This window comes from Hydra vulgaris, chromosome 03, assembly GCF_038396675.1.
Source record: "Hydra vulgaris chromosome 03, alternate assembly HydraT2T_AEP".
NCBI classification, from domain to species: domain Eukaryota; kingdom Metazoa; phylum Cnidaria; class Hydrozoa; order Anthoathecata; family Hydridae; genus Hydra; species Hydra vulgaris.
The window spans coordinates 51,751,261-51,776,825 of NC_088922.1; the positions used below are offsets into that span (position 1 = coordinate 51,751,261).

The following is a 25,565-nucleotide window of genomic DNA, read 5'->3' on the forward strand; positions in this document are numbered from 1 at the left end:
TTTTCTTTTCAATAAAATATTTTCAAAGTTTGGTTTAAATTATTTTAAAACTGTTTTCTCTGTAAAAAGTTCGATAAAAATGAATTTATGCCCACCTATTACTAGTTCCAGTTGGTAGATATTGGTAATAAAATGTTATTTAAAAAAATTTTGGAAAATGAAATGCTTTTAAAGCACAAAAATTTAATATACCTTTTTCATAGAAAATCCATGTTATCTTTGAAAACCCAGCAAAAAAAGAGCTGTAGTAGCAGTTGCTACCCTAGTCTACCCTTTTACGGTGTGCCTGGATATCCTACTTTACAATTAAGGAGCAAAAAACTCAGTTTGGGTGGTGTATGGCAATTACTAAACTGCCTAGTTTTACAAAAGGTGGCGCAGTGGTTAGAGTTCTGGCTCAGAGCCCAGAGGTCTCAGGTTTGAGTCCGGATTTAGCACAATAAGCGACATTGGTAAGGAAGGAAGCGTGAACTTCCTTCGACAGTAAGGACTTCTGGGAGCACCTTAATACCTACACAAAAAAAAAGTGTTAGGGCCTCAAAATATAAGTTCCAAATTCGATTTTACGGCGTTAACAAGTTCCGCGACAATAATAATATGCTGATTTCAGCTAACGAATGTTCCAGCAATAAACAACAAATATGGCGGCTATGCAAGGGAGAGGAATGATTGTGAGTTTTTATATCTTATAATATCTCTAACATCTTTTACAATTTTTATCATATTATTTCTTACAATATAAAAACTGTGACATGGTTGTTGCAAATTGAAATATTCTTTGTTGCAAAGTTGATAAATTTAAATATCACAAATCGGAGTAAACAAAAATAAAGTATAATAAATCAAGTGGACCAATAAGTATTCTAGTAAAGTAAAATTGAAAAGTCGCAAAATTGAAAGTAAAATAGAAAGTTATAATAGGTCTGATTAGCTCATTTCTTTGCCAAAAAGAAATAAATTGGTGTGGTTTTAAAACAATCCATGTTAAAATTCTCGTCATTGTTTATATGTCTTATTAGCTTCTCCAACCAATATAAAGATTTTTATGCTATTTTGAAGTCTGCCAAAACGTTGAAAATTGAATAAAAATGCTACAAGTTCAAAATAGAATTTTTTTAAAAAAAAAAAAAAGTAGAAAACCAAAAGGATTTTCAATTTGCTTATGCTAGTTATACAACTTTGCAAATTATGTTTCACTACTATAGATTGAGTTTAAACTGTTATTTAAGATAGTGGATTGCAAGCATAGGAGAATTAAGGAGCCACTTAATTGTTTTATTAATTCTGTGATACTCATTTTAGTTTGGTAGGTACAATCTGCATAACAGAGCAGATCATTTATATGGTGGAAACGGCAGAGCCAATAATGAAATCAGTTTTCATAAGAGACAATCTTTTGGATTTTAAAATAAACTGAATTCTTATAAGTGATCTGCCAAATAATTGGACATGACAATTGTTAGAAATATATTGTATTGTGATCCGCAAATATGCTATGAAAATGATGTGTGTATGTTTGTAAATATAAAACTAGTGATGGCATATTCTTTGTACCATCGACCTCTAATCAAACATGATACATTGTACCTAAACTTGCGGAAATCCAAACAACCTTATTCTAAAATGTGGTCTGCTGAATTATTTGGCAAATCACACTAGAATACAGCTGATCACTTTTTTTTTATTGGTAATGTGTTTACTATCTTAGCCATTCCACCGGTTTTTTTTCTATATATAATTAACATGATTGTATAGAGTTATAAAAATCCTAAAAAATGAGGGATCCTTTAACTTTAGAAATTAAGTGAATCTAAAGTTATTGCTTTTTATTTTGTGCTGGAAAAACTGATAATTTTTTGACAAAACGCCTTGTACTCAAGTATGCAAAATCAAACCAAGCAAGATGCGAAGAAAAAAAAAGCATTATAAACATAGTTTCTATATATCGAATCAAATAAAAACTGTGTTCCTAATTTATTAGAAACATTAAATATAATTACAGATTCTTTAAAAAATAATTGTTCTGTAGATTTGTTATATTTAGATTTTGCTAAGGTGTTTGATAAAGTGCCACATACCAGATTAATAAGAAATATTGAATCATGGTATTGCTAGCAATATTTTAAAATGGATAGGAGATTTTTCATATAACAGAAGATAGCAAGTTATTCAGGAGATTATGTATTAAAATGGTTACCTAAAACAGATAAGCCCTGAGGCAGTGGTGTGCCTCAGGGCTTATCTGTTTTAGGCCCATTTTTGTTCTTAATCTTTATCAATGACCTAACTGATGATATCCTCAACTATACAAAGTTGTATGCAGATGACAATAAAATAATAAATATAAAATCGGCTGCAGATCCTATAAAGCTGCTTATCTAAATTATTTTATGAAATGGTCATTAATCTGGTTAATTAAATTCAATTATGATAAATTCAAGATCATGTAAATTAACAAAAAAAAAATTTCAAACCACTTATGTAATGCATAATTCAGATACTAATCATAATCAAATTTTGACAGTAACTGATTGTGAACATGGTTTTGGTGTCATAATTCAATCAAATCTAAAATGAGAATTACAAATTAATGCAGCAATTTGTAAAGCTAATTCAATCCTGTGTTTAATTGATCAAACTTTCAAAAGTTTAGATATAAATATGGTTAAAAAATTATATATAACATTTCTGCGTCCGCATCTTGAACATGCTGTGCAGATCTGGTATCCTTATCTGAAATAGGATAAAGACAAATTTGAAAGAATTCAGCGTAGAGCAATCAAACTTATACCATCACTTCAAAAATCTTCTTACAAAAAACGATTAAAAATGATGAATTTGACAACCTTACGCGATTGTAGGCTGCGAGGTGATTTAATCCAACAATACAAAATTGAGCACTATCTAGATATTATTAATTGGATTCAAAAAATAAAAGTTTCATATATGATCTTAACCTACGTCAGCACAAATACACTTTGTGTAATTATTTTTGTAAAAGCAAGTATAGATTTAATCCCTTCTTCAATAGAGTAACTAATCCATAGAATAACCTGACAGATAAGGTCGTAGAAGCTAGGTTGTAGAAGATGAGGCTAGGTCGTAAAAGATGAAGCTTTTGAAATAATCAAATAATTGTATAATAAACTGTAATGCTTTTTTAAAGGCAGGTTATTAAAAAAATAATTTTCACTTTATAATAAACAACGCTTGTTATGTATATATTCTTGTAACATTAACGTAACATTCATGTTCGTTTTAGAGAGCTTTTCTCTGCTCTTGCACTCATAATTTATTCATAATTTATTCTCACCAAGGCCTGTGTATGTATTTATGTGTGTGTGTGTTTATGTATATATATCAGGCCTTGTTAAGAAGCGTTACGCAGCTCGCATTTTGCTTGCGAAAAGGCGATTTGCCTACGCGCTCAGCAGTTTTGCGCTACGCAAAAACTTACATCTTTTAGAATATTTAAATTATCTTTTGATTGTCGTTAACAAAAACTTACATCTTTTAGAATATTTAAATTATCTTTTGATTGTCGTTTATTCTGAAGAAATAAAGTCGTAAGTAGAAGCCGCAATTGTAAACTAATAGATTTTTTGTTAAAGAAAGTTTGTTAAATAATTTTTTTGTGGTTAAAAATTAGTTAAAAAAAATTAAGTGTTTTAAGTTTTATCTTAAGAAATTAAATATATAAATTTCTTTTAAATATAAAATTTATCTCATAATAGTTTAATAGTCATAATAGTTTAAAAAATGCACGATTTATTTTGATGAAATACTTTATCAATAAGATATTTTGTTTATTGTTAATTCATTAACGTAAAGTTTTAATGACGTTCGTTTAATTTATGAAAATAAATTATGATCACAAATATGTTATCGGTAACTGATAAACAACAACAAAAAAACTCTTTCTTGTTTAAAAACATTAAAATGAGTTCACATATTAAATAAGCAAAAATTTATTAACAGTTAATAAAATAACCAAAAATCAACTGTAAAATCATAAGAAAATAAACAAACATTATTTTACGTTTCATGAAAAAATATTTTTTTCAAAATAAAATTTAGTTCATATTTGAAAAAAATAATAAAAATGATTTTTTAAATAAGTTAGATTTTATTTGTAACTTTTGTTATAGTGAGAAAAAAACAAACTGTTTGTATGACTTTTAACGCGTTAATAAAATAACTTTAATTACAATGCGGTACTTGAAAAGACGCGAGTGACGCAATATAACTTATAACGATGCAAAATATATTTGAAGAGTTTAGTTACTTAGAAATGCGTTACGCGTTTTTGCTACGCAGCGAAATCTCGTAACAAGGCCTGATATATATGTATATATATATATAGTAAATAATTATTTTTATTAAAATTGATAAGTTTCAAACAATTAAAGTAATGTTTTTATTTATTGATTAATATTTTGTTGTTTAAGTTATTTAGTTTTATAATTTTTACTGCTATTTTGCTTAAACAAGCATTTTAAATGCATGTTTTATTATATAACTGATATGCTTACAAAGGTCTATTTTATTTTATATTAATAAGTTCTATTTTAATAAAGTATATAGATATGTAATGCAAGCCTTCCTGGGAAGCTCAAAGTCACACACCTTGTTTGTCCATGTTTAAAGTAATTTTTTAGACAACTTGACCGTGTTTTTAAGTAGGAGGCGTTTAAAAAATTCGCAGCAAAAAAAGCTATGAAAAGTTAAAGAGAAAAAAACAGCAATACTGGAAGAAAGAAAACAAATACTATATGAAGTAGAAAATCTAAATAAAATAAACTAAAAAAAAATTAAGTATAAAAAAAAAAGCTCTCTATAAAAGTATTAACTAAATATTTTAATGTTTTTGATTTCTTTTTTTAAGGGCATTTGTTATTTTCCAAAATTGATACAAGTCAAGGAAAGAATATAATGAAAATAAAAACATTTTTGATATACAATTTATTCTCGATTTTTGTCAAACAGTATATTATGGAAACACTTCATTATTTGTGCTAGAAATATGGACAATTTTGAAATTTGTTTTTCAAATGTTTTTGCTAAACTTTACTGTTTTTATCAATGCATAGAAAATTTATTTTAAACAAGTTTTTTGTGTAAAAAAAAAAAGTCATTATTACTAACATTTTGATATAAAATTCAATATGATATTTTCCTCAACTTGTATCAATTTTTTTTTTTTTTTTGCTACTTAAATTAAAATAAAAATAGCCAAAAGGATGCTTTGAATAAATACTGGATAAGATAATTTAAAAAAAAGCATTTTTCATAAAAGTTGAACAAAAAACAAAAAAGTTTTTGTTGCAATTTAAAACAAAACGCTTTTTTTTTTTTTTTTTGGCAAGCGCTTTTTTATGCGCTCATCAAAGTCTTTGTGGGCCTGTAGGCAGGCGCAAAATGACTTAAGCGCAAAGCGCTGACTAAGTGGAGAAGACTAAGGCTTTTAATGTGTTTAAAGAAGATCTTCTATAAAAATATTGTTTAAAATTTTAAATTGCTTTTAAGATAATTGTTTTTGTTTTTAGCAACCTCAAATAATTCTATTAAAGGAAGGTACTGACTCTTCTCAAGGAATACCTCAATTAATAAGTAACATTAATGCTTGTGAAGTGGTTGCTGATGCAATTAGAACGACTCTTGGTCCACGTGGTATGGACAAACTTATTGTTGGAGGGAATGGAAAATCAACTATTTCAAATGACGGTGCAACAATAGTTAAGCTGTTAGATATTGTTCATCCAGCTGCTAGAACTTTAGTTGATATTGCTAAATCACAAGACGCTGAGGTAATTATATGTAGAGGTTTATGTATCAATCAAATTTATTGACCAAGATAATGAAGATATTAAATGATATAAACAAATTAAACTTTTAATAATAACAAAAGTTATTTAAAAAAAAAAACTTGACTAAGCAAAACAGTTTTCTGAATATAATTAAGATCTTCATTTTAACATCAATGCAGACTGTAAGAATCTTTGAGCCTAGACAAAGCTTTTAATACTGAAGTTCTTACTGTTCTGCAACAATAACAATGATGAGTATTTTTGTATACACAAGTAAAAAATATGCGCCATGCTTCACAAATAGCTTTTTAGCTCTGCTCCATGCTAACACTTAAATCAGATAAAGTGTATTATTATATGCATGCAGAGTGTCAGAGGTTGGTGATTTTGTTATTATGGTGAAACCTTTGTATTTAAAATATTATGCTGACTAATAATAGTTTAAGTTATGCAGTATATATATATAGGGCTCAATTTAGCAGTGTGACAATGTCCGGCTAAAACCTTAGATTGTCTGATCAATTTAAAAAGTAATCAGATATTTTGACCAACGGGAATTGAGTTCTACAAAATAAATACTTTATTATTGAAATAACTAAAGAATAAACAAAATAATTCCATACGGAAAAACTCAAATAAATCGAAGTGAAAATTACTTTTTGTTACATTTTTAGATGGCATTTGAAAATAATTACTTTGAAACTTATCTTTTTAAAACATTTATTGAAGTTACGCAAAACACTATTACAAATTACTTCTATTAAGAAGTGAAATTAAATTATTAAAAAGAAAAATATAATATTTTTAAGTTGTATAAGCATTTTTTTCAATAAGTTGCAAAAAAAAAATTTTTTTTAATAGCGTAGTCTTTTTAAAATAGTAATTTTTAATCTTAAAATTAAAGTCATTTTCAGTCAATTTTTAATCTTAAAAAGTAAGTCAAGTTTTAAAAAAAACTTTTAAACAATTTAAAAAATAAAAAGAAATGATAAAGCAATTAAATCGTGGAAAGATTTAATTTAACTTATTCATAATTAAAAGTAACTTGAAAAAATAATCTTATAAAGGATATTTAGAAGAATATGGAATAATAGTTTCAATTGTTTAAAATAATCATAAAAGTACATACCTACTAAATAGAATTTTAAAATAACATTTAATTTACACATTTTGTGTTTGTTTTAAACAGTCATTATAATTATTTTTTAATTTTATTTAAAGCCTTTAAAACTTTAAAAAAGAACAACTATTAAAAAATAGTTGTAACGTAACGATTTTTAAATTGCATTTAAATTGTTAAAACATCCAAACGGCCGTTGTCAAATAGTAAAAAAAAACATCACTAAAATATACGATATTGAATTGAAACTATTTTATTTAAAAAAAAAAAAAATCTGCAATGAAATGTTTTAAATAAAAAGGAAACTTCATTAGACTAATGTTAAATAAAGTGAATAACATGACATAGATTTCGATTAAAACCGTAAAAATTTTATTTTAAAAATTTGATCAGACACTGTTAAACCCAAACAAGTTTAGATCAGACATTTTGTCTGATCTAAACTTGTTTGGGTCAGACTGTCCATAAAAATAAATTGAGCCCTATACATAAAGTAAAAAAAAAAACTCTTAGCTAACTTAAGCTTCTACTGTTTTAGCAAGATAATCAGGAATTTGGGCTTGTAAAATTGTATTAAGTTGTCATCAAGCGTGATTGTGCGCACTTGAGATAATGCCTGAGAGAGCGCAGGCATGACACTACAACGAAGTAGCTCTTAATACTTTCCAACTTTTTGTATATTTTTGGCACCTTATTGGGATTTTTTTAAACTCTATATGGTAAAACTAACACACAACTTAAAAACGCATTTGTTCTTATTGATTTAGTATTGAATTGATGACTTAACCGTTTGCTTGCGTCATCAATTCAATACTAAATCAATAAGAACAATTATATTATAACGTTACGTTTATTAAGAAACGGTTAATCGTTTTTGTATTTCTTGATAATTTTTTAATTATTAAAATAAATTTTTTTAAAATTAGTTCATGTTTAATTCACCTTTTTTTTATCATTAAAAATTAAGAGATTATAATACAAGAAATTTAATTAAAAAATTTTTTTTTAATTATTATAGTTCTAATAACTGATTTTCATCACAACTATTGTCAATATCAGGGTTAGCATTAAAAAACCCAATAAAACTCTGGCAGTCTCAGGCTTGGTTGGGAAGCAGGAGCGATCACTCTCGATTACTGACCACGGAAATAATATTTAGTTGCGAAAAACTGGCCAGGTTTTGTAATCATTTTGAGAACATTTAAGTTTATGTATGTCCAAAAAAAAATTTTGTTTTACGGACTTACATGGAAACATATAAAAGCTTGAATGTTCTCAAAATTCTTGGTGTGGAAGAATAAAAAGAATATTCGCGAACACTAAAAACCTGCCAAACTACAAACAAAACGATTCTATTCGTTCAAAAAATACGCTGTTTAAGCGAAATAAAGTTCTTGAGTTAATGTTAGTTTTAAATCTTTAAAACTAACATTATTTTTTTACAAAAATAAATGTTTTAAATATATTTTTTAAACTGTCAAAATTTTTGAATGTTTATGTATTATTAATTTTTATTAGTATATTCTTATTTTTCTTTAAAAAGTATATATTTTTTAAGTAAATATAATTTTGTGTATCTATTTTTTATTCTAATGTAATCTTTTAAAGCAATTTTTACGATCTATTTTGTAAATAAAAAGACTTTCATCAATAATTGTGTTTTCAATGAAATTGTTAATAATCAACGAAGTTATTAAAACTAATTATAAAATAGACATAAAAGAAGAGTTTAGGTTACTAAACATAAACATCCATACAAAGTAACTCGCCCTATATATATATATATAATAATATATATATATATATATATATATATATATATATATATATATATATATATATATATATATATATATATATATATACACACACACACACATATATTAGGGTGTCCCAAAAAACAACATTTTTGAAAAATATATGCAGAGGCATTAATGAATATATAAAATATATAATATATATAATATATATAAATAAAATATATGCAGGGGCTTAATGTGTTTTATCTAATACAAAAACACTAGATTTAAAAATTTTTTGAATAAAAAATATTTTAAGGGGTCCCTCAAGACCATTAAATTTAATGAGTCCTTAATATTTTCAAAAAAAAAAGTTTTTTAAAAGTATGTCAACCTGGTACTCAAATGAAGCAAAAATATATAAAAATTTCAAAAATAATATTTAATTTGGAAAAATTTTAACTAATTTATTAAAATTGTCATAAAAATACATAAAAAATGCATTTTTGTTTGTTTTTTGTTAAAAAACGTAATTTTTCATGTAATAAAACCAAAAATAACAATTCTATATTTGAAATCTATATTAATTTTGAAATTTTTATATAATTTCGCTTCATTTAAGTACCAGGTTGACATATTTTTGAAAAATTTTTTTTTTGAAAATATTAGGGACCCATTAAATATTCAAGGGTCTTGAGGGACCCCTTAAAATATTTTTTATTCAAAAAAATTTTAAATCTAGTGTTTTTGTATTAGATAGAACACTTTAAGGGGGTCTCTGCATATATTTTTCAAAAATGTTGTTTTTTGGGACACCCTAATATACATATATATATATATATATATATATATATATATATATATATATATATATATATATATATATATATATATATATATATATATATATATATATATATATATATATATATATATATATATATATATATATATATCAGGGTGCGGATTCACAACTTTTGCGTAACTCTTTGGTCAAAATATAGGTACGTCCAGTTGTTGTTACAGGTGCATCAATGATACAAATTATGTTGGTAATTGGAACCCAACACTCATCTGCTCTAGATGGCCATAAAAGTTTGTTAAAAGAAACATGCAGGGGCATAAATGTAACCATAACATCTTACTCAATATTATCAATTTCAATTATTATACCAATCCAATGAAATGTATCATATTTACACAGAATAAATTTACCAAATTTCAATGTATTGATGTTAACTTGTTGATTAAATTGAGTACTTTGAATACCAGAAAGAGAAAACATGCCTGTTATATTAAAATCTTTACTTATTCATTTAAATGTAACAGTATTTATAGGTTCTGGGTTAAATTAATGATAGCTCCTAGTTCCAGGAATTATTCTACTTAGCTGAAAATGTTTTTTCAAAGTAGTAAGCAATTCTTTCGGTCATTCTTTTATCAATCTTGAAAAAAATAATCCCTTCAATTTAACATTTAACAATTAACTATTTGTATCTGAACTTCATACACAAAACCTATGTTGTGCTCATTACCTTCTGACAAAGCAAAATGATTTTTCATTAAGCTGGTCATTTTGGTTTAATAAATAGGGTGTTTAATAAACAGGGCGTAACTTGCATTGAATTTGCCACCTATGCTAACTTTGAATTTTATCTTAATATACAAATGTGCAGTTTTTTGCAAAATCACCTGAGACAATACAGCCTTTTACCAACTTTTCTTTTTGTTGCCTCAGGTATCTTGCTTGACTTTTTGCTATGTAGGAATGAGCTGTTAATTTGCCTCTGATAACATCAATTTGTATTCTTTAATTTTTTTTCTTTGACAGATTAATATTATTCTGTCTGTTTTCTTTTCAATTCAAAAAGTTTTAAATTATACAGTGTAAAATCCTGTTAAATTCATTATTTTAGATGGATGAATGTATTTAATCCATATACTTGCAAATCAAAAATCCTATAGACATGTACTTTCTTAAAGCATTTTAAGAAAGATCATTGAATACAGAATGGTCAAAAACCGAATGAAACAAATATAAACCAATAAAAAAATTTAAAACAATATTTTCAAAGTAATTTTTACTTTATTAAAAATGCAAAAAAAAAAAAAAAAAATTTTTTGAGAAAAATGGCGCATTTCCCCCAGTGCCCCATCCCTCTGGTCATCTGCCCTGAAAACAATTTTAACACATGTTCATTAGGAATACACAAATACAGAAAGTTTTAGAGCAGTTTGTCTGGGCAGTAGTGAGAAATCTATCACAAGACTCCACTACAAAAAAGTGAGGAATTTGCCCCAGTCTCCTCCTAATGTCTTGGGGTCCTGAAAATAATTTTAACATGCACATTCATTGGCACTACAAAAATGTCAAAATTTTCAGAGCTCCAACTAGTCTGAAAGGTAGTAAAAAATCAATTGCAATATTCTACTACAAAAAAAGTAGGGATCATACCCTGTTATCAATATATGGAAATCCATATACTTGCAGGTCAAACTCTTTATATTTTTTAATATCATCAAGGCCACATCGGTTTCTTGAGCATCAAAATCAGGTATATAAAAAGTTGCCTAAATTTATTTGAATTGATAAATACAGGTACTTAGAAATATTTTAGGTTCTCTCAACTGTGTAAAAATCATCAAAATCTGAGATATGGGGTGACATTATTAATTATTAGAATTAAAAATTTTAGTCTAGTTTTGAAGGAATGTAAAACTTTTTTATTAAAATAATTTTTTGTTTAAGCAAAAGAAAAGCGTTTTTGTTTAAAGGGATCCCAAAGTGTCAAGACAAGTTGTGTTCATATTAAAGAGAATGATTTTAAAAACAATTTAAGCTGAATTTTTTTTGATTAAAACAAAATAATAAGCATGTACCAAGAAAAACTAACTTTGTAGCTGACATCTTCATTTTAGTGTGGTTTGTAAGTCTTTATTATTATTATTATTATTATTATTATTATTTTTTACACAATCTACAGACTATAATTTATTTAGTTTAATTCTAAAGAAATTTAGTATACGAAGTTATTGTAAATTTTTGATAAGAAAATCTAGAAATTCTTTATAATTTTTAATTCTTCGTAAATTACTAAATAATTTGATTATTTAATTTTTGCAAAACTCACATTAAAAGTTTAAAATCTTTTCGATATTTTAAGCTTGTTTATTGGTTTAAATTGGTTTTGGTCTTTATTTAATGTTATTAAATGATTATCACATTAAATATTACACAAATCCAATTTATACCAATAACAGGTTAGCATAAAAAGGTATGGTTTCTTCACTCCAAATTACTAGAGCTAAAATTAAAGCAGTAATCAGGGCGCAACAAATCTTTTTTTTAATAAATGTTAACATTCACATCTTTATTTATTGGCGAACATCTAGTTTAAGAGATATATGTGAAATAAGGGAGTTTTGTTTTCAAATATTTTATATTCTAGTTAATAAGTTATTAGATATTTCCCAGATGCTTTTAATCAATTTAATCAATTTCTATTTTTTCAAACCAATTTTTACGCATTTATAAAGTGCACGCAAATCAATTATAAACAAACAAACATTACTTAACTTTAAGGAAAATAAGAAAATTTAAAAAAAATCACACTATGAAGAAAGCAAAAATAATATTTAAGCATGGTTTCTTTTAAAGTAATTGCAAATGCATTTATTTTAAAGTCAAGTTTTGCATGCTTTTGTTAATGTATGCTAAAACCATGCTAAAACATAATTACTTTCTTTAATATGTACTTAGCTATTGCATAGTTTTATTTAAAGTCTTTAAAATGCATTTTAAGTTTTAGTAACTAATTTTTTTAATTATAAATATGTGTTTCTTATAATAATTTATTATTAATATATAAAAAACTATCAATCACATAATTAATTCGAAAAAAATTTAAGTAAACGCTAGCGTTTGCATAAGCAAAACTGAAGAAATGTGACCTTTGTTTTTCTGAAAACATTCGTCGATTTATTGCGCCTTGATAATGATATCAGTTACCAGGCTTGGCCAGGAATGTATGCGATTTCAAGTCTTTATATGACCACGGTTTTAAACAAATGTGCTGAAATAATTAGTTTTTAATTACGTTGAAAATAAATAATTTCAACACGTTTATCTTTACCAACGTTTTTTTATTAGCAAAACGCTTTTAAATAAAGTAGCTCATGGTTTTAATTAAAGTATCTTTAAAAGTTGTATAATTTTTTACTTATATTATTTAATTATATAAGATTTTTTTATAAGTAAAACAAACGTAAAAATTAAAAAAAAAAATTTTAAGCAACCACTTTAAACAGCGAAGGTATCTTTAATAAACTTTATATTAGAATCATAAAAGTTTTTGCTGAGAAGAAGAAAAAAAAGACAAACTTTTTTGAAAGCCGTTAGAATTAAATAACTTTGATCTTTACTTTTGTTTTTATATTATTGAAACGCATTCAAATAAAGTAACAAATCACTGCTAATGATTTTTTATAAAAACATTAATGAATAATGCATGTTTTTTTATATTTATTTAAGTATTTTTTATTATAAATGTTTTTAAATAAAAAAAAATTATAACAATTTTTTAAATAAACGATTTAATTATTTTTACTTTTTGTGCGAAGAATTGTTAAGAATCTTTTTTTAAACTTTTAAATGTACGCGTTTATTAAACAATTGTCAGTTGTAAGTTGTTACTTTATTTAAAAAGGGTTTCGCTTAATATGAAATTATAAAAACATAAGTAAAAATAAGTGATTCTAAGTTATTTATTCCAAACGTAATTTAGATAATCTTATCGTTATAGTTTATTATTTATTTTAGTTAAGTTTTAATTTTATTTTTGCAAGTTATTTTTATTTTGTTTTTCGTTATTTTTTTTATGAAAATTTATTTGCTTCTTTAACAATAAGTTTTTTTAAAGTTTCTTTATAGTTGAGTTGAGATTTTTTATAGTGCGTTTTTAAAACGCATACAAATTTTTAAAACTTATTAATAGCTGTGGTCTAGTTAAGTAAAATCAAATAGTATTTGCGTGGTCATATTATGATGTGAAATCGTACGCCTTCCTGGCCAAGCCTGAGTTACTATAACTTGTTAGTAAGTTGTCAAAGAATGTGGTTTATAATTTATTTACTTAATTTGAATTAAAAATTGTCTTAGTTTATAATTAATCTATTTGACATTTTATAATGTATCTACTTTCAGAGAATGGTTGTTATACTCTCAGGAATGTCTTTAAAATGTTTAAACCATTCAAGCAGGCTAACTCAACTGTCAAAGTAGGATATGAAACATATAGTATTTTTTAACAATAATTTTAATATTGGGTTTAACTTGCCTTGAAAAAACTGAGTAAATGCTCAGCTTCTAATGAACTCATTGTAAATATAAAGTGAAGTCATCAAACTAAATCTTGATATATAGAATGAAATTAACGCAAGAAAGGTTTCAGTCAAAGCTGTAATACTGTCTTGGTCAGGAAGGCGTGTAAAAGATTCTTGAATACAGTAACAAGTTACTGATGGTTTTTTAAAAGTATTTCTGAAAGATTTTTTATTTCTATTTTATAAATAATATAAGTATGCATTTTTTATAACAAAATAATTTATTTTTCTTGTTTTTATTAACAACAATAGTCTCTGAATAGTCTAATGAATTTTATAACAAATAAGTAAAGTTCACACACCAAATAAGATTTCGTTGATAAATAAAGGACAAATGTTTTTATATTATCAAAACGCTTTTAAATAAAGTAATAAATCATGGAACTTTTACAAAAGCTTAACAAAAGCAACATGTTTCTGACTAAAGAAAAGAGCAATTTTATCTTTCTATTGAAATGGAAATGATTTTTTTTATTTTATATTAGTACAAAGAATTTATAAGAATATTTTTTTTGTTTTCTTTGTTTATTTAACAAAGCGTTTTAAAGAATTAAATATATTGTCCCCTTATTATGTTATTGCGTTCTATGTAATAATAATAAATGTATGTTTAGGCATAAAATGGTTTAAAAGATTTAAATTATTACATTTTTTTAAATCCGTAATTATTTATTAGCGTGTATTTATTTGGAAACTTGCTATTTTTGAATTGGTAAACTAACACTAATTTAAATTAAATGTGTATTTTTTAATTTGTTAGAAGTTATTATTTTATTTTAAATGCCATATTATAAAAACAGTAAGATGAAAGATTTAAAGTTATTATTGAAAAGTAAAAACTGGAGTGCTTTGCCAGATAATGTTATCAAGGCAATATCAGTTGATAAATTTAAACAACTACCGGACAACTTGAGCTGTAGTACAAGTCCTTACTACAGCTCATCATTTACCATAAATGCCACACAAAAGTGACTGACTTATGAGTTGGGTATAGACGCGTATACTCAGCTGATGATGAGTTTAAAAGGCTGTGGCTTTGTGTAACTTAATTAACTAATTTAAAACTTGGTTAGAATAATCTTAACGTTTTAGTTTTAGTTTTGATTTTAGTTTTATTAGATTCTTTTCATTTTCTCTTTCTTCATTTTCTTTTTTTTAATATAAGATTTTTTTCAAAGCATTTTTATAGTCAATTCTAGATATGTTTTTCAGTGCATTTTTGAAATGTTCAAATTTTCAAAACATGTTAACAGCTGTTGTCATATTGTCAAAACAAAGTATTATTTGCATGGTCATATTTATGTATTTATTGTAGCAGAAAATCAAATTTAAAAAAATATATGTTCTTTAGGATAATTTTTTATTTATTTTTTATTTTCTATTTTACAAGTTATTGCACAATTAAGAGCCTCACGGAATGACAAATCGATGTCATGTTGAGCTATATCTGAAAACTTTTTTTTTTTTAAATTATAAAATGTTTAGTTTTTACAATACAGGTAGGTTTCAATATTATGTTTATTTTAAAAATCTAAATCTGCAAACTTTTGTTTTCTCGATTAAAAACCCATTAATGCGTGTCATGGAATTGCTGTAATATTGTATTAGTTTCTGATTCAATTAATTAATAAAGTCTAAATAAATTGCTAAATTAATTTATTCAAGTTAAAACATTAAAGATAGTTTATCATACAGTAGCAATAAAGCTATTTGTTATATAAAAGAAATTGTCTTATTTTAGATTTAAAATTATCTAATATTTACTTCAAAAAGGAGTTGTTTTTTTTTATTTTGCGTTGTGTTGGTTTATAATAATATGAGCTGTATTGCACAATACATAAATACAAATGACATGCTAATGAAAAGTATATATCCAGTCTTGAATGTTATTTTTATTTTTTAAATTGTTTTTTTATATAAATTTAGTCAGTTTGAATTTTATGTATTAGTTGTTCACAAGTTTACAAATTTTACCTGTGTTAACTACAATTAGCATCACATTAACACATACACCTTATTAGCTTATAGTGATATATGTATATATATTTTTATCAGGTTGGTGATGGTACTACAAGTGTAATACTTCTTGCTGTTGAATTTTTAAAGCAAGTTAAACCACTTGTTGAAGAAGGTGTTCATCCACAGATATTAATTAAAGGCTTCCGAAAAGCAACAAAGTTTGTAAGAATTTGAATGTTGAATTTGAATGTTTATAAAAGTTAGAATTAACATTTATAAAATAAAAGTATATTTTATCAATATTTTCAAGGTTTTAGAGAAAATTCAAGAGCTTTCTGTGAAAATAAAAAAAGAAGATCCTGTGTAGGTTCTTTTGTTCTTTTATTATTATTTGTAAGTTGAAGATTTTCCTTTGGTATCACATATAACATTTTGACTTTATTTTACTTGAAAATTAGCTTTGTTTAATTATTTATGTATTGTTTGAATCAATATTGGTATTTACTTTAAGATTATTTAATTAAGAAAGGTAAAACTATAAAAAGTTTTAACTTGTTTTTTAAGTTGTTTACTTAAATCCATTTAAAAGGCTCTAATAATTTTATGTAGAAGTTGTAATATTTTTCGATCCATAATTTTATCTAAAAGCATTTATGAACCAAAAATAAGAATTATTATACTCTTAGTAATGGGGTGGTCCCAGCTAAATTCTTAAAAATTCAGAATATATAAAATAAATATTTTTCCTTATAAAAATGAGATCTAAGTATTTATTTTTCTGTATAAATATTTAGCTGAAAACCAACGGTCAGTGGTCTATTCGGGTGTCTAGTATCTGTTTTTTGCTCTTGAATATTTGTGAAGTCAAATGGATTTAGTTTTTTTCTAGGGAAATGAGGCAGGTGCTGCAGAGATGTGCTGAAACCGCACTAAGTTCGAAGCTTGTAGCTCGGCATAAAGAATTTTTTGGAAAAATGGTGGTTGAAGCTGTGACACACTTAGATGAGTTATTACCTCTTAACATGATTGGTGTTAAAAAAGTCCAAGGCGGTGCCTTAGAGGTTTGTTTATTATTTGTTTTTAATAAATTGTTTACTTTTATTATTTATTAAAAATACTTTATAACATAATCTCATAAAGAACACTAGGTTGTCACATATACATGATTTTCACAATCGTTGTTTTATAAATCTTTATAATCTCATTTTATGGCTTTATTCAGAATTTTTTGCTCTACCAAATAAAATAATGTAATGGGTTTTTTAACATTTATAAAGATCAACAATGAGTAAGAAATTATTTTTCTATTCAAAAATTTTAAAAGTGTAAAGATGCGTTAAACTTAAAATGTACTTTAATAGCAAGAACTCTTTATAAAAAAAAGTTACAATGATAAAATCAAAACGATACAATTTTCTCTAAAATTAGACAAATTTAAATGGATTTTTGAATGTAATAAGTATTTATTTATTTGAAAGAACAAAAAAAAGTTTGTATATTCTTACCAAATTGTAATAAAGTTTGTCTTCAAAAATAAACTTTCTTTTAATCACTGAAAAATGTGTCTTGTTCAAAAGTTTATTTGCTTAATTATTTCAAAATATATAAAAGATAAGATGATATAAAAATTGAAACATTACTGCAAGTTTATTAAGATTCAATAGTGTACCGTATGTATTCTAAAAATAGAACTACTTAATGTAGCACAAGTGATTATAGGATTGATATTCGGACAAACAATTTCATAAACATGAAGAGCAAAGATCCTATAAAGTATTGTTCTTGGGGAGTTTGTAGATCAGATTCTAGATATAGTGATAGATTACCTCCAGGAACATTTTTTATAAGGTTTCCTAAATCTTGAAATAAGAAATAATGACTGACTGACAAAAACAAATTAAAACTTTTAAATTAAAAACATGGCTTTATATATTTGAACGAAAAGATTCTTACAACATTGCTAAAGCATTGATAATTAGAAATAAAAAAGTAGTATATAGGCATTATTTGATTTTGTTGGTCCAGCAAAATATGATTTAAATTATTAGAATTCCACAAACAAAGATATTACACAAAAGAAACCTAACTAATTATAGCCCTGTTTTACCTTTAAAAGTCGTAAACTTAAAAGAAACATGATGATGAAATATGGCAAAATTGAGAACATTACTTGTTTTGTTTAACAAATACGAATTCTAACCCTGCATAGTTATATTTTAAACACAGCAAAAAACTATAAAATTAGTTTTTTAAGGTTCTTTTTAAAATATCCAGCAAAACAATTAGCAGCAAATAATAAACTCTAGATTCAATTTGCTTTGAATTTTCAGGCTGTTTTCAAATTTCTTATATAAAAAGTGTGTATAAAAGAACTTGAATGCCTGCCTCTATTTGTAAAAATTTTTAAACACCTGAAACTTTAGATGTTAAGACAAAATAAAAAAAATATCTTAGTCTTAAGCCAATAATATATATTTATTTAGATACGTAGCCATGATAATAACTGTTTTGACAATATTATAGGTCTGTCACACATCGATCAGTCAAAAATCATTCAGAAGCAATTATCTTTTCAGAAGTTGATGGCATATTAACTACGTAACCATTAAACAAAATATAAAAAGTAAAAATGTTAAGTGCACTACCAAGACAATTTGCAATCCAGTTGCATCTTGCATCTTGGCGGTTTTTTTAGTTTCATGTTGCTACTTTGACTACTAATAATGCTTATTGTGCCAGTTAAGTCCAATGGCATATCATTTTTCATTAAATGGTAGACATGTGTACGTAAATAATAAGTATCCACAGAAGAATCAATTCCATTTATAGTATTTGAAGTTAAAATAATATTGTCTTTAATATTTTTAATGCAACAGATATCAAAATTTTCTGTCCTTTCTTAAGAATTTTTTGTTTTATTAGTTACATTTAGTTTTACTTAAATCAACATCTTTTTTCACCTTTTTTGTCTATGACATTTAATCCATCATACTGTCCAGTATGTTGTACTCCTGTTGATAAATCAAATATTATGGAAGTTAAAAGTAATGGGTTTCAGTGTTATTCAAAATTAATTGATTTGATAATTTTGAAGTAGGATTAAGATCTTAGCTGATAGTTGGTTATTTAAAAGCTCTCTGTAATTTATTTTCATTAAAATTTATTACATTTTCAAGAATTACATTTTTTTAAGTTTAAACATTTTGCTTATAATACAAATATCAAAATTTTTCTAACTCATTACAATATTATTAAAAAAAGTTTTGTCTTATGGTTGTAAAACAATAGAACTTCTGTTAAAATATTGATGTGACAGTCATGCAAAAATGTCCATAATGCGAAACACTGCACATGTATGTTTATAGATCCTAGGTGTGTAATTGACACAAATTTAATATCTGTATGGAAAAAGTAGGATTTATACGCTTATTTAAAGAAAGCAAGAATATAAATTGATTTTAAATTTACTGCAGTTATACCCAAATTCAAAAACTTTCAAGAGTGAATTCAAGATTTTTCAGTTAACTACTGAATTCAAAATTTAACGTTTTAAAATTTGATTTATCATCAATTTGATGCATGGCATTAGTGTTGTTAAGTCAATTAACATTAAAAAAAGCCAATAAAAGCAGGTCTTTTACAGGGTTGGATTTATACCAAAGGCTGAATCAATTTTCGAGGCCTATTTTAAATATTTTAAATGAAAAACTATTAGGGAAGACTTAGCAGCAGGAGCAAGTTGACAAACTGCGTTTATCTTCAGAGCCTTTCATTAGAAAATGCCAAGAATTACATAGAACTTTCTTAATTAACCATTTTATCGTTTAATGTAGTATATTGTTATGATTCGCACACACACAGGAGATATTAGGATTTTTGTGTTTATTAGACAAATGTAACTTTTAAAACATTGCTTCCTTTTTACTTTACAAAAAAAATTGTCCTATGAAAAAAATTTTTGTAAAGATTTTAGTCACTATTTTCACTTGGTTTAATATTGGGTAATTCCAAATTACCCAATATTTATTATGTCAAATAAGCCAGAAATTTTTAAAAATGTTACCCTATATCTCAAATTTAGCTGATTTTTATACAGTTGAGAGTACTTATTAAAATAAGAAAATTTTAGCCTCTAGCTCCAAGAAGATCCAGAAATTTTATTTTTAGTAGATATTGGCCAGACCTCTCTTGTCCCCTCAGAATTGCAATGTTTATTTAGAGGTTTCAAGTTGAATAATTTTAAATTTGTACTTGACTAATTTCAGGGTTGTCAAATCCATTTAAATGATCAGAAATGTAAAAAGTTATCAAGTACCTATATTTATCAATTTAAAATAAATTTAGGCAATTTTTAACATAACTTATTATGATGCTCAAGAAACCCGTGTGACCTTGATGGTATCTAAAAAAAATTTTTACACATCTTATTTTCATTGAACTTTCAGAAAACGTGAGCATTTTAATCTGCAAGTATATGAAGCATTTTAATCTGCAAGTTGTTTCCTGGGCCCAAGACAACAGAGGGGTTGGGTCATGTGCCCTACTTTTTTATAGCAGAATCTTGCAATATATTTTTCACTACTTTCCAGACTAACTAGAGCTGAAAATTTCAGCATTTGTGTAGTCCTGATAAATGTGTATTAAAGTTGTTTCCAGGGTAGACAACCAGATGGTCCATAAAGCCTGATGCCAGGGGCTTCTTTTCTAATTTTTCACCTTAAATATTAATAATATAAAGAATTTTATTCATACCCGTTATATTTGTGTTTAAATTACTGCTGTTTTGATTTTTTAGGCTTCCCAGCTAATTCAAGGAGTTGCTTTTAAGAAAACATTTTCGTATGCAGGTTTTGAGATGCAACCAAAGAAGTATAAATTACCTAAAATTGCTATGTTGAATGTTGAGTTGGAACTTAGAGCTGAAAAAGAAAATGCTGAAGTTCGTGTTGATAATGTTGAGGTATGTTGTGTTTTCATTCCTCTTTTTTTTATTTTTTTTTTTTTTTTTTTTTTTTTTTTTTTTTTTTTATTATTAATTCTTAGATGCAGGATAACATTTTATTTGTATTTATTTAGGAATACCAGAAAATTGTGGATGCAGAATGGAATATATTATATGAAAAACTTGAAAATATTGTTAAAAGTGGAGCCAAAGTTGTTTTATCCAAGTTACCTATTGGTGATGTTGCTACACAATATTTTGCTGATCGAGATATATTTTGTGCTGGAAGAGTTGTCGAAGATGATTTAGTACGAACTATGAAAGCTTGCGGTGGCTCTATCCAAACGAGTGTTCAAGTACTTTCAGATGATGTTCTAGGAACATGTGAAGACTTTGAAGAAGTTCAAATAGGAGGAGAACGGTATGTCTATTTTATTTATTCAAAATTTAAATCCTAATTTTCATGTCACTAATGTTGACTTTATTTTATCATATTGGGTGAGCAATTATTATTTTTATTTTAACTAATAATTTTCCAACTTGAAGCAGAAAACTAATATCATATTCACTTACAATTATAAAAAACTGCCTTGTAAAATAAGAAATTAAAATTGAGATTTTTTTAGATATAACCTTTTAAAAGGTTGTCCTAATGCAAAAACAGTAACTTTGATATTACGTGGAGGTGCAGAGCAATTTATTGAAGAGACTGAGCGATCTTTGCATGATGCTATTATGATTGTCAGGCGTGCTCTAAAGGTGACTTGAGTTTATCTATTTCTAAAGTTATAAAGGTTTTTTGTCATTTTTTATATTCATGAAGTATATATAAAGATTATCAATTTTTATAACAATAAAATTAGCTTTTAAATATTCTAAAACAAAATAGGATTTTAGAAAAGTTAAATTTCTTATGACAACATCTAATAAATTGATCATAATTTTATTATCCTTTTCTTTTTTAATGTTTTTTTAGTGTTGTCATTTTACAGTATTCTAATATACAGCTCTCGGATTTAGGGTCGGCATTTGGCAATGTTGACTTGGCTGACCTAAAAATGTTCAAGGTTGACAAAAAATTGCTAACCTTGTTTCTATGTTTTATGGTAACCCCTTTGTGTCAATTTTTTTTTCGCCGACCTCTGACAATAAGAAGTCGGCAATTTATTGCCAACCTCATTTTTCCTAATTCCGAGGGCTGAATATACTAGTTTTACTGACTGTGTCTTTGGTCTTTGATATGTACTTAATAAGTTCATATCAAAGACCAGTTCTATAACTTGTGTATAGTAAATTAATAGTTTGTAATGCAAAACTATTTAGATTTTTTAATTATTTTTTTTAAAGTTTGCTTTGTTTAAATACTTGTCAGAAAATGGCTTGATTGTTATTTATAGAACTTTAAAAATGCAGCCATAAATAATGTTCTAATTTTACTTGATATATAGTTACTTTATTATTACTAAATAAAATTTAACATAAAATTTTGGTTCTAATTTTATTTAAAACCTTTTCCTCCATCGTATTTTATATATATTTGTTGTTGTTATGTTTTTTATGGTTATAACATTTTGCTTATAATACAAATATCAAAATTTTTCTAACTCATTACAATATTATTAAAAAAAGTTTTGTCTTATGGTTGTAAAACAATAGAACTTCTGTTAAAGTATTGATGTGACAGTCATGCAAAAATGTCCATAATGTGAAACACTGCACATGTATGTTTATAGATCCTAGGTGTGTAATTGACACAAGTTTAATCATGATCATCAGCACGATTGCATGAAAATTAAAGTTTTTAGATATATCTAACTATTTAGTTTTCAGTTTACACACATGAATGCAGACACAAAATTAGTTTTGTAGAAAAAGGTTTTATATTATTCAAAATGATATCAAGCAGTGTATTTTACCAACATTATTTTTCTAACAAAATTTGATTACTTTTAAGAATGATGCAGTTGTTGCTGGTGGTGGTGCAATTGAGATGGAGTTAAGTAGACTTTTGCGTGATTATTCAAGAACTATTGCAGGAAAAGAACAACTCATACTTGCAGCTTTTGCTAAGTCATTAGAGGTCATTCCAAGACAGTTGTGTGATAATGCTGGTTTTGATTCGATTTCCCTATTGAATAAGCTTCGCCAGAAACATGCAACAGGTATGTTAATTTTATTAAATTACACAATATTGCAAAAATAATATTGTCAATTTGAATAGCTTCTGTATTTCTAATAGATTTTTTTTTTTTTTTTTTTACCCCATTGAGGTTTACTAAAAATTAAAAATGTTTTAAGTTTTTTTTAGAATTAATATTATTATTTTTTTTTTTTTTAATAGTTTGATAAAACTTTTTTATTAAATTAGTTTGATTGCCAACTTTATTATTATCAAAATAATAAACAACATATACGAGTTACCATGCGTGATTTTTTGGAAATACCTATATGTAACACTTGCGTATAAAAAATATATAATTGTTTTGAAAGTTTTAATTTTTGTTCATATCTTTTTAATCGATATATTGTAATTCTAGTTAAAGGGGAGAGTTGCCTTAATTGGAGCACTTTAGGAATAAATATATGTTAACCAAAGATGGCTTAACAATAAAAACATTTATGATTTGATTAATACAAACAGACAACCCTACTATACTTTTAACCATAATTTGACTTGATCGATTGCACTGTTATTGGAAAAAAAATTGTTTTTGCAAAGATATCATTTTGTTCCAAGCAAGGCAGCTGGTTCCCCCTAAATTGAAACTTTGATTCCTTAATCAGAACAGTAAAATCAAAAAAATTGATTAAAAATAATTTTTATCTTTAAAGGGAAAATTTAAACAGTTTATTCAAAATTTATAATAAGATTAATATTATCCTGCCAAACTGAAAGTCTACAAACAAAAAATTGTATAAAAGCTTCAACTGTTATGACGTTCTCTTAATTTATTGATTAAAAATCACCAAATAAAGCATTATTTTTAAGGTTTATGGTTGTTATTAAATATTTTTCAATTGCGCTTGAACTATTTCTACAACCCTTTGATTTTATTACTGATTAAGTAAGGAAAGCTTTAAAGTTCTAATCAAGGATGCTTTAGACTATTTTGTTATATCACTGCAATATCATGCTTGCAGTAAATATCAATTACTGCAAGCATGATATTGCAGTAATTGATATTTAATTTTATTTCATGCAAGCATGAAATAAAATTAAATATCAATAAACTGATATTTAATATTATTTGATAATAAATATCATTTTATTATCAAATGATATTATTTCTTAATGATTAAGAAATAATATCGTTGTTTGCAATATCTATTGGTTTCACTTTCAAACCGATCTCTTCTTGAGCTTGACGATTCACAGGCTTAGTATGGCAATTAATGGAGGCCAAACCTTTTTCAATTTTTCAAGTCTTTTTAATCTCCAGTTTTTGAATTTAAAACATCTTTGTAACATAAAGTTATCATATGGTTGGTGTCTTATAATTTTGTCTTTAACTTTATTTGTGTAAGGTTACCAAAGACTGATTCCATGTTTTGTACTATACTTTAAAATATACAATTTAAAATTAACGTTAACGTTAGTGTTTAATCAAAGAATTTTTTTAATTTATTCTAGGTGGATTATGGTATGGAATAGACATTTTAAGTGAAGATATTGCTGATAATTTTGAAAAATTTGTATGGGAACCTGCGATTGTTCGAATAAACGCTTTAACTGCTGCATCAGAAGCTGCCTGTCTAATTCTTTCCGTCGATGAAACCGTACAAAATCCTAAATCTGACGTTAGTGGAAACGATAATCCGATTACCGGTAAACGAGGCCGAACTGCACTGGGTTAAACAAAATCGATCAGTAACTAGGCATATTAGAATTACTTTTGCAGTACGAAACAATAGAGTAATTACTGTTTTTTCCGTCATTACGGTTGTGTATATACTTATAAACTTTCTTAGAAAAAGTTTTCTTACCGTTCTGAATTGAAAATCCGTTTTTGTTTTTATAAGTTACGCCATCGTCTCTTGAATTTTTGATGACGACTTCATGCATCATGATTATTTCCAGATTTTTGGAAATATGAATCATGAAGATGTAAATGAGTTGTTTGCTTAGATTTTGACGTCGCTTTCTTAACTCAAATCGTTTGAGCGAAGCTTATTAGGTTGTAATTTTAACATGTACATATTTGTCTATCTTAGAAAAATATGTATATGATTAAAGTTTGTTTAACAAATACATTGTATGGCGTGTTTCGATTATCGTTATTAAACTGCTTTTTACATAATAAGCACTGAAGGTTCAAAATGTATGTTGTAACGATGTATCGTTATAACGATGTAAATTATTTTTACTCTTTTTTCTAGTTAGAGTATTTTGTATAAAAGTAAAAACAAATTGATGAATAAAAAAAAGCTTCAAATAAAATACAAAAAATTCGATAACTCAAAATCTAAAATCTAATAAGAAATTCTACTCCACTCATATCAAAAGTATTGATAAAATAAACAATCCCTGAAAATTTCATCATGATAGCATTTGTTTTTGAGATTTTTGTTACGGCATGCCTAAAATGCAAAGTCTCTAAAAACGCAAAACAAAAAAT

General features: G+C 25.7%; 1 protein-coding gene across 1 annotated transcript; it reads left to right on the forward strand.

Annotated features, from left to right (window-relative positions):
• The first annotated feature begins 394 nt into the window (after positions 1 to 394).
• LOC100210869 (T-complex protein 1 subunit eta) lies at positions 395 to 24,949 on the forward strand. The gene is made up of 10 exons (XM_065793612.1): positions 395 to 671; positions 5,547 to 5,807; positions 16,104 to 16,229; positions 16,318 to 16,370; positions 16,897 to 17,068; positions 20,803 to 20,967; positions 21,084 to 21,370; positions 21,576 to 21,708; positions 22,904 to 23,111; positions 24,581 to 24,949. The coding sequence occupies exons 1-10, from the start codon at positions 642 to 644 to the stop codon at positions 24,802 to 24,804; spliced, it is 1,659 nt and encodes a 552-aa protein (XP_065649684.1). The 5' UTR covers positions 395 to 641; the 3' UTR covers positions 24,805 to 24,949.
• The last annotated feature ends 616 nt before the right edge of the window (positions 24,950 to 25,565 follow it).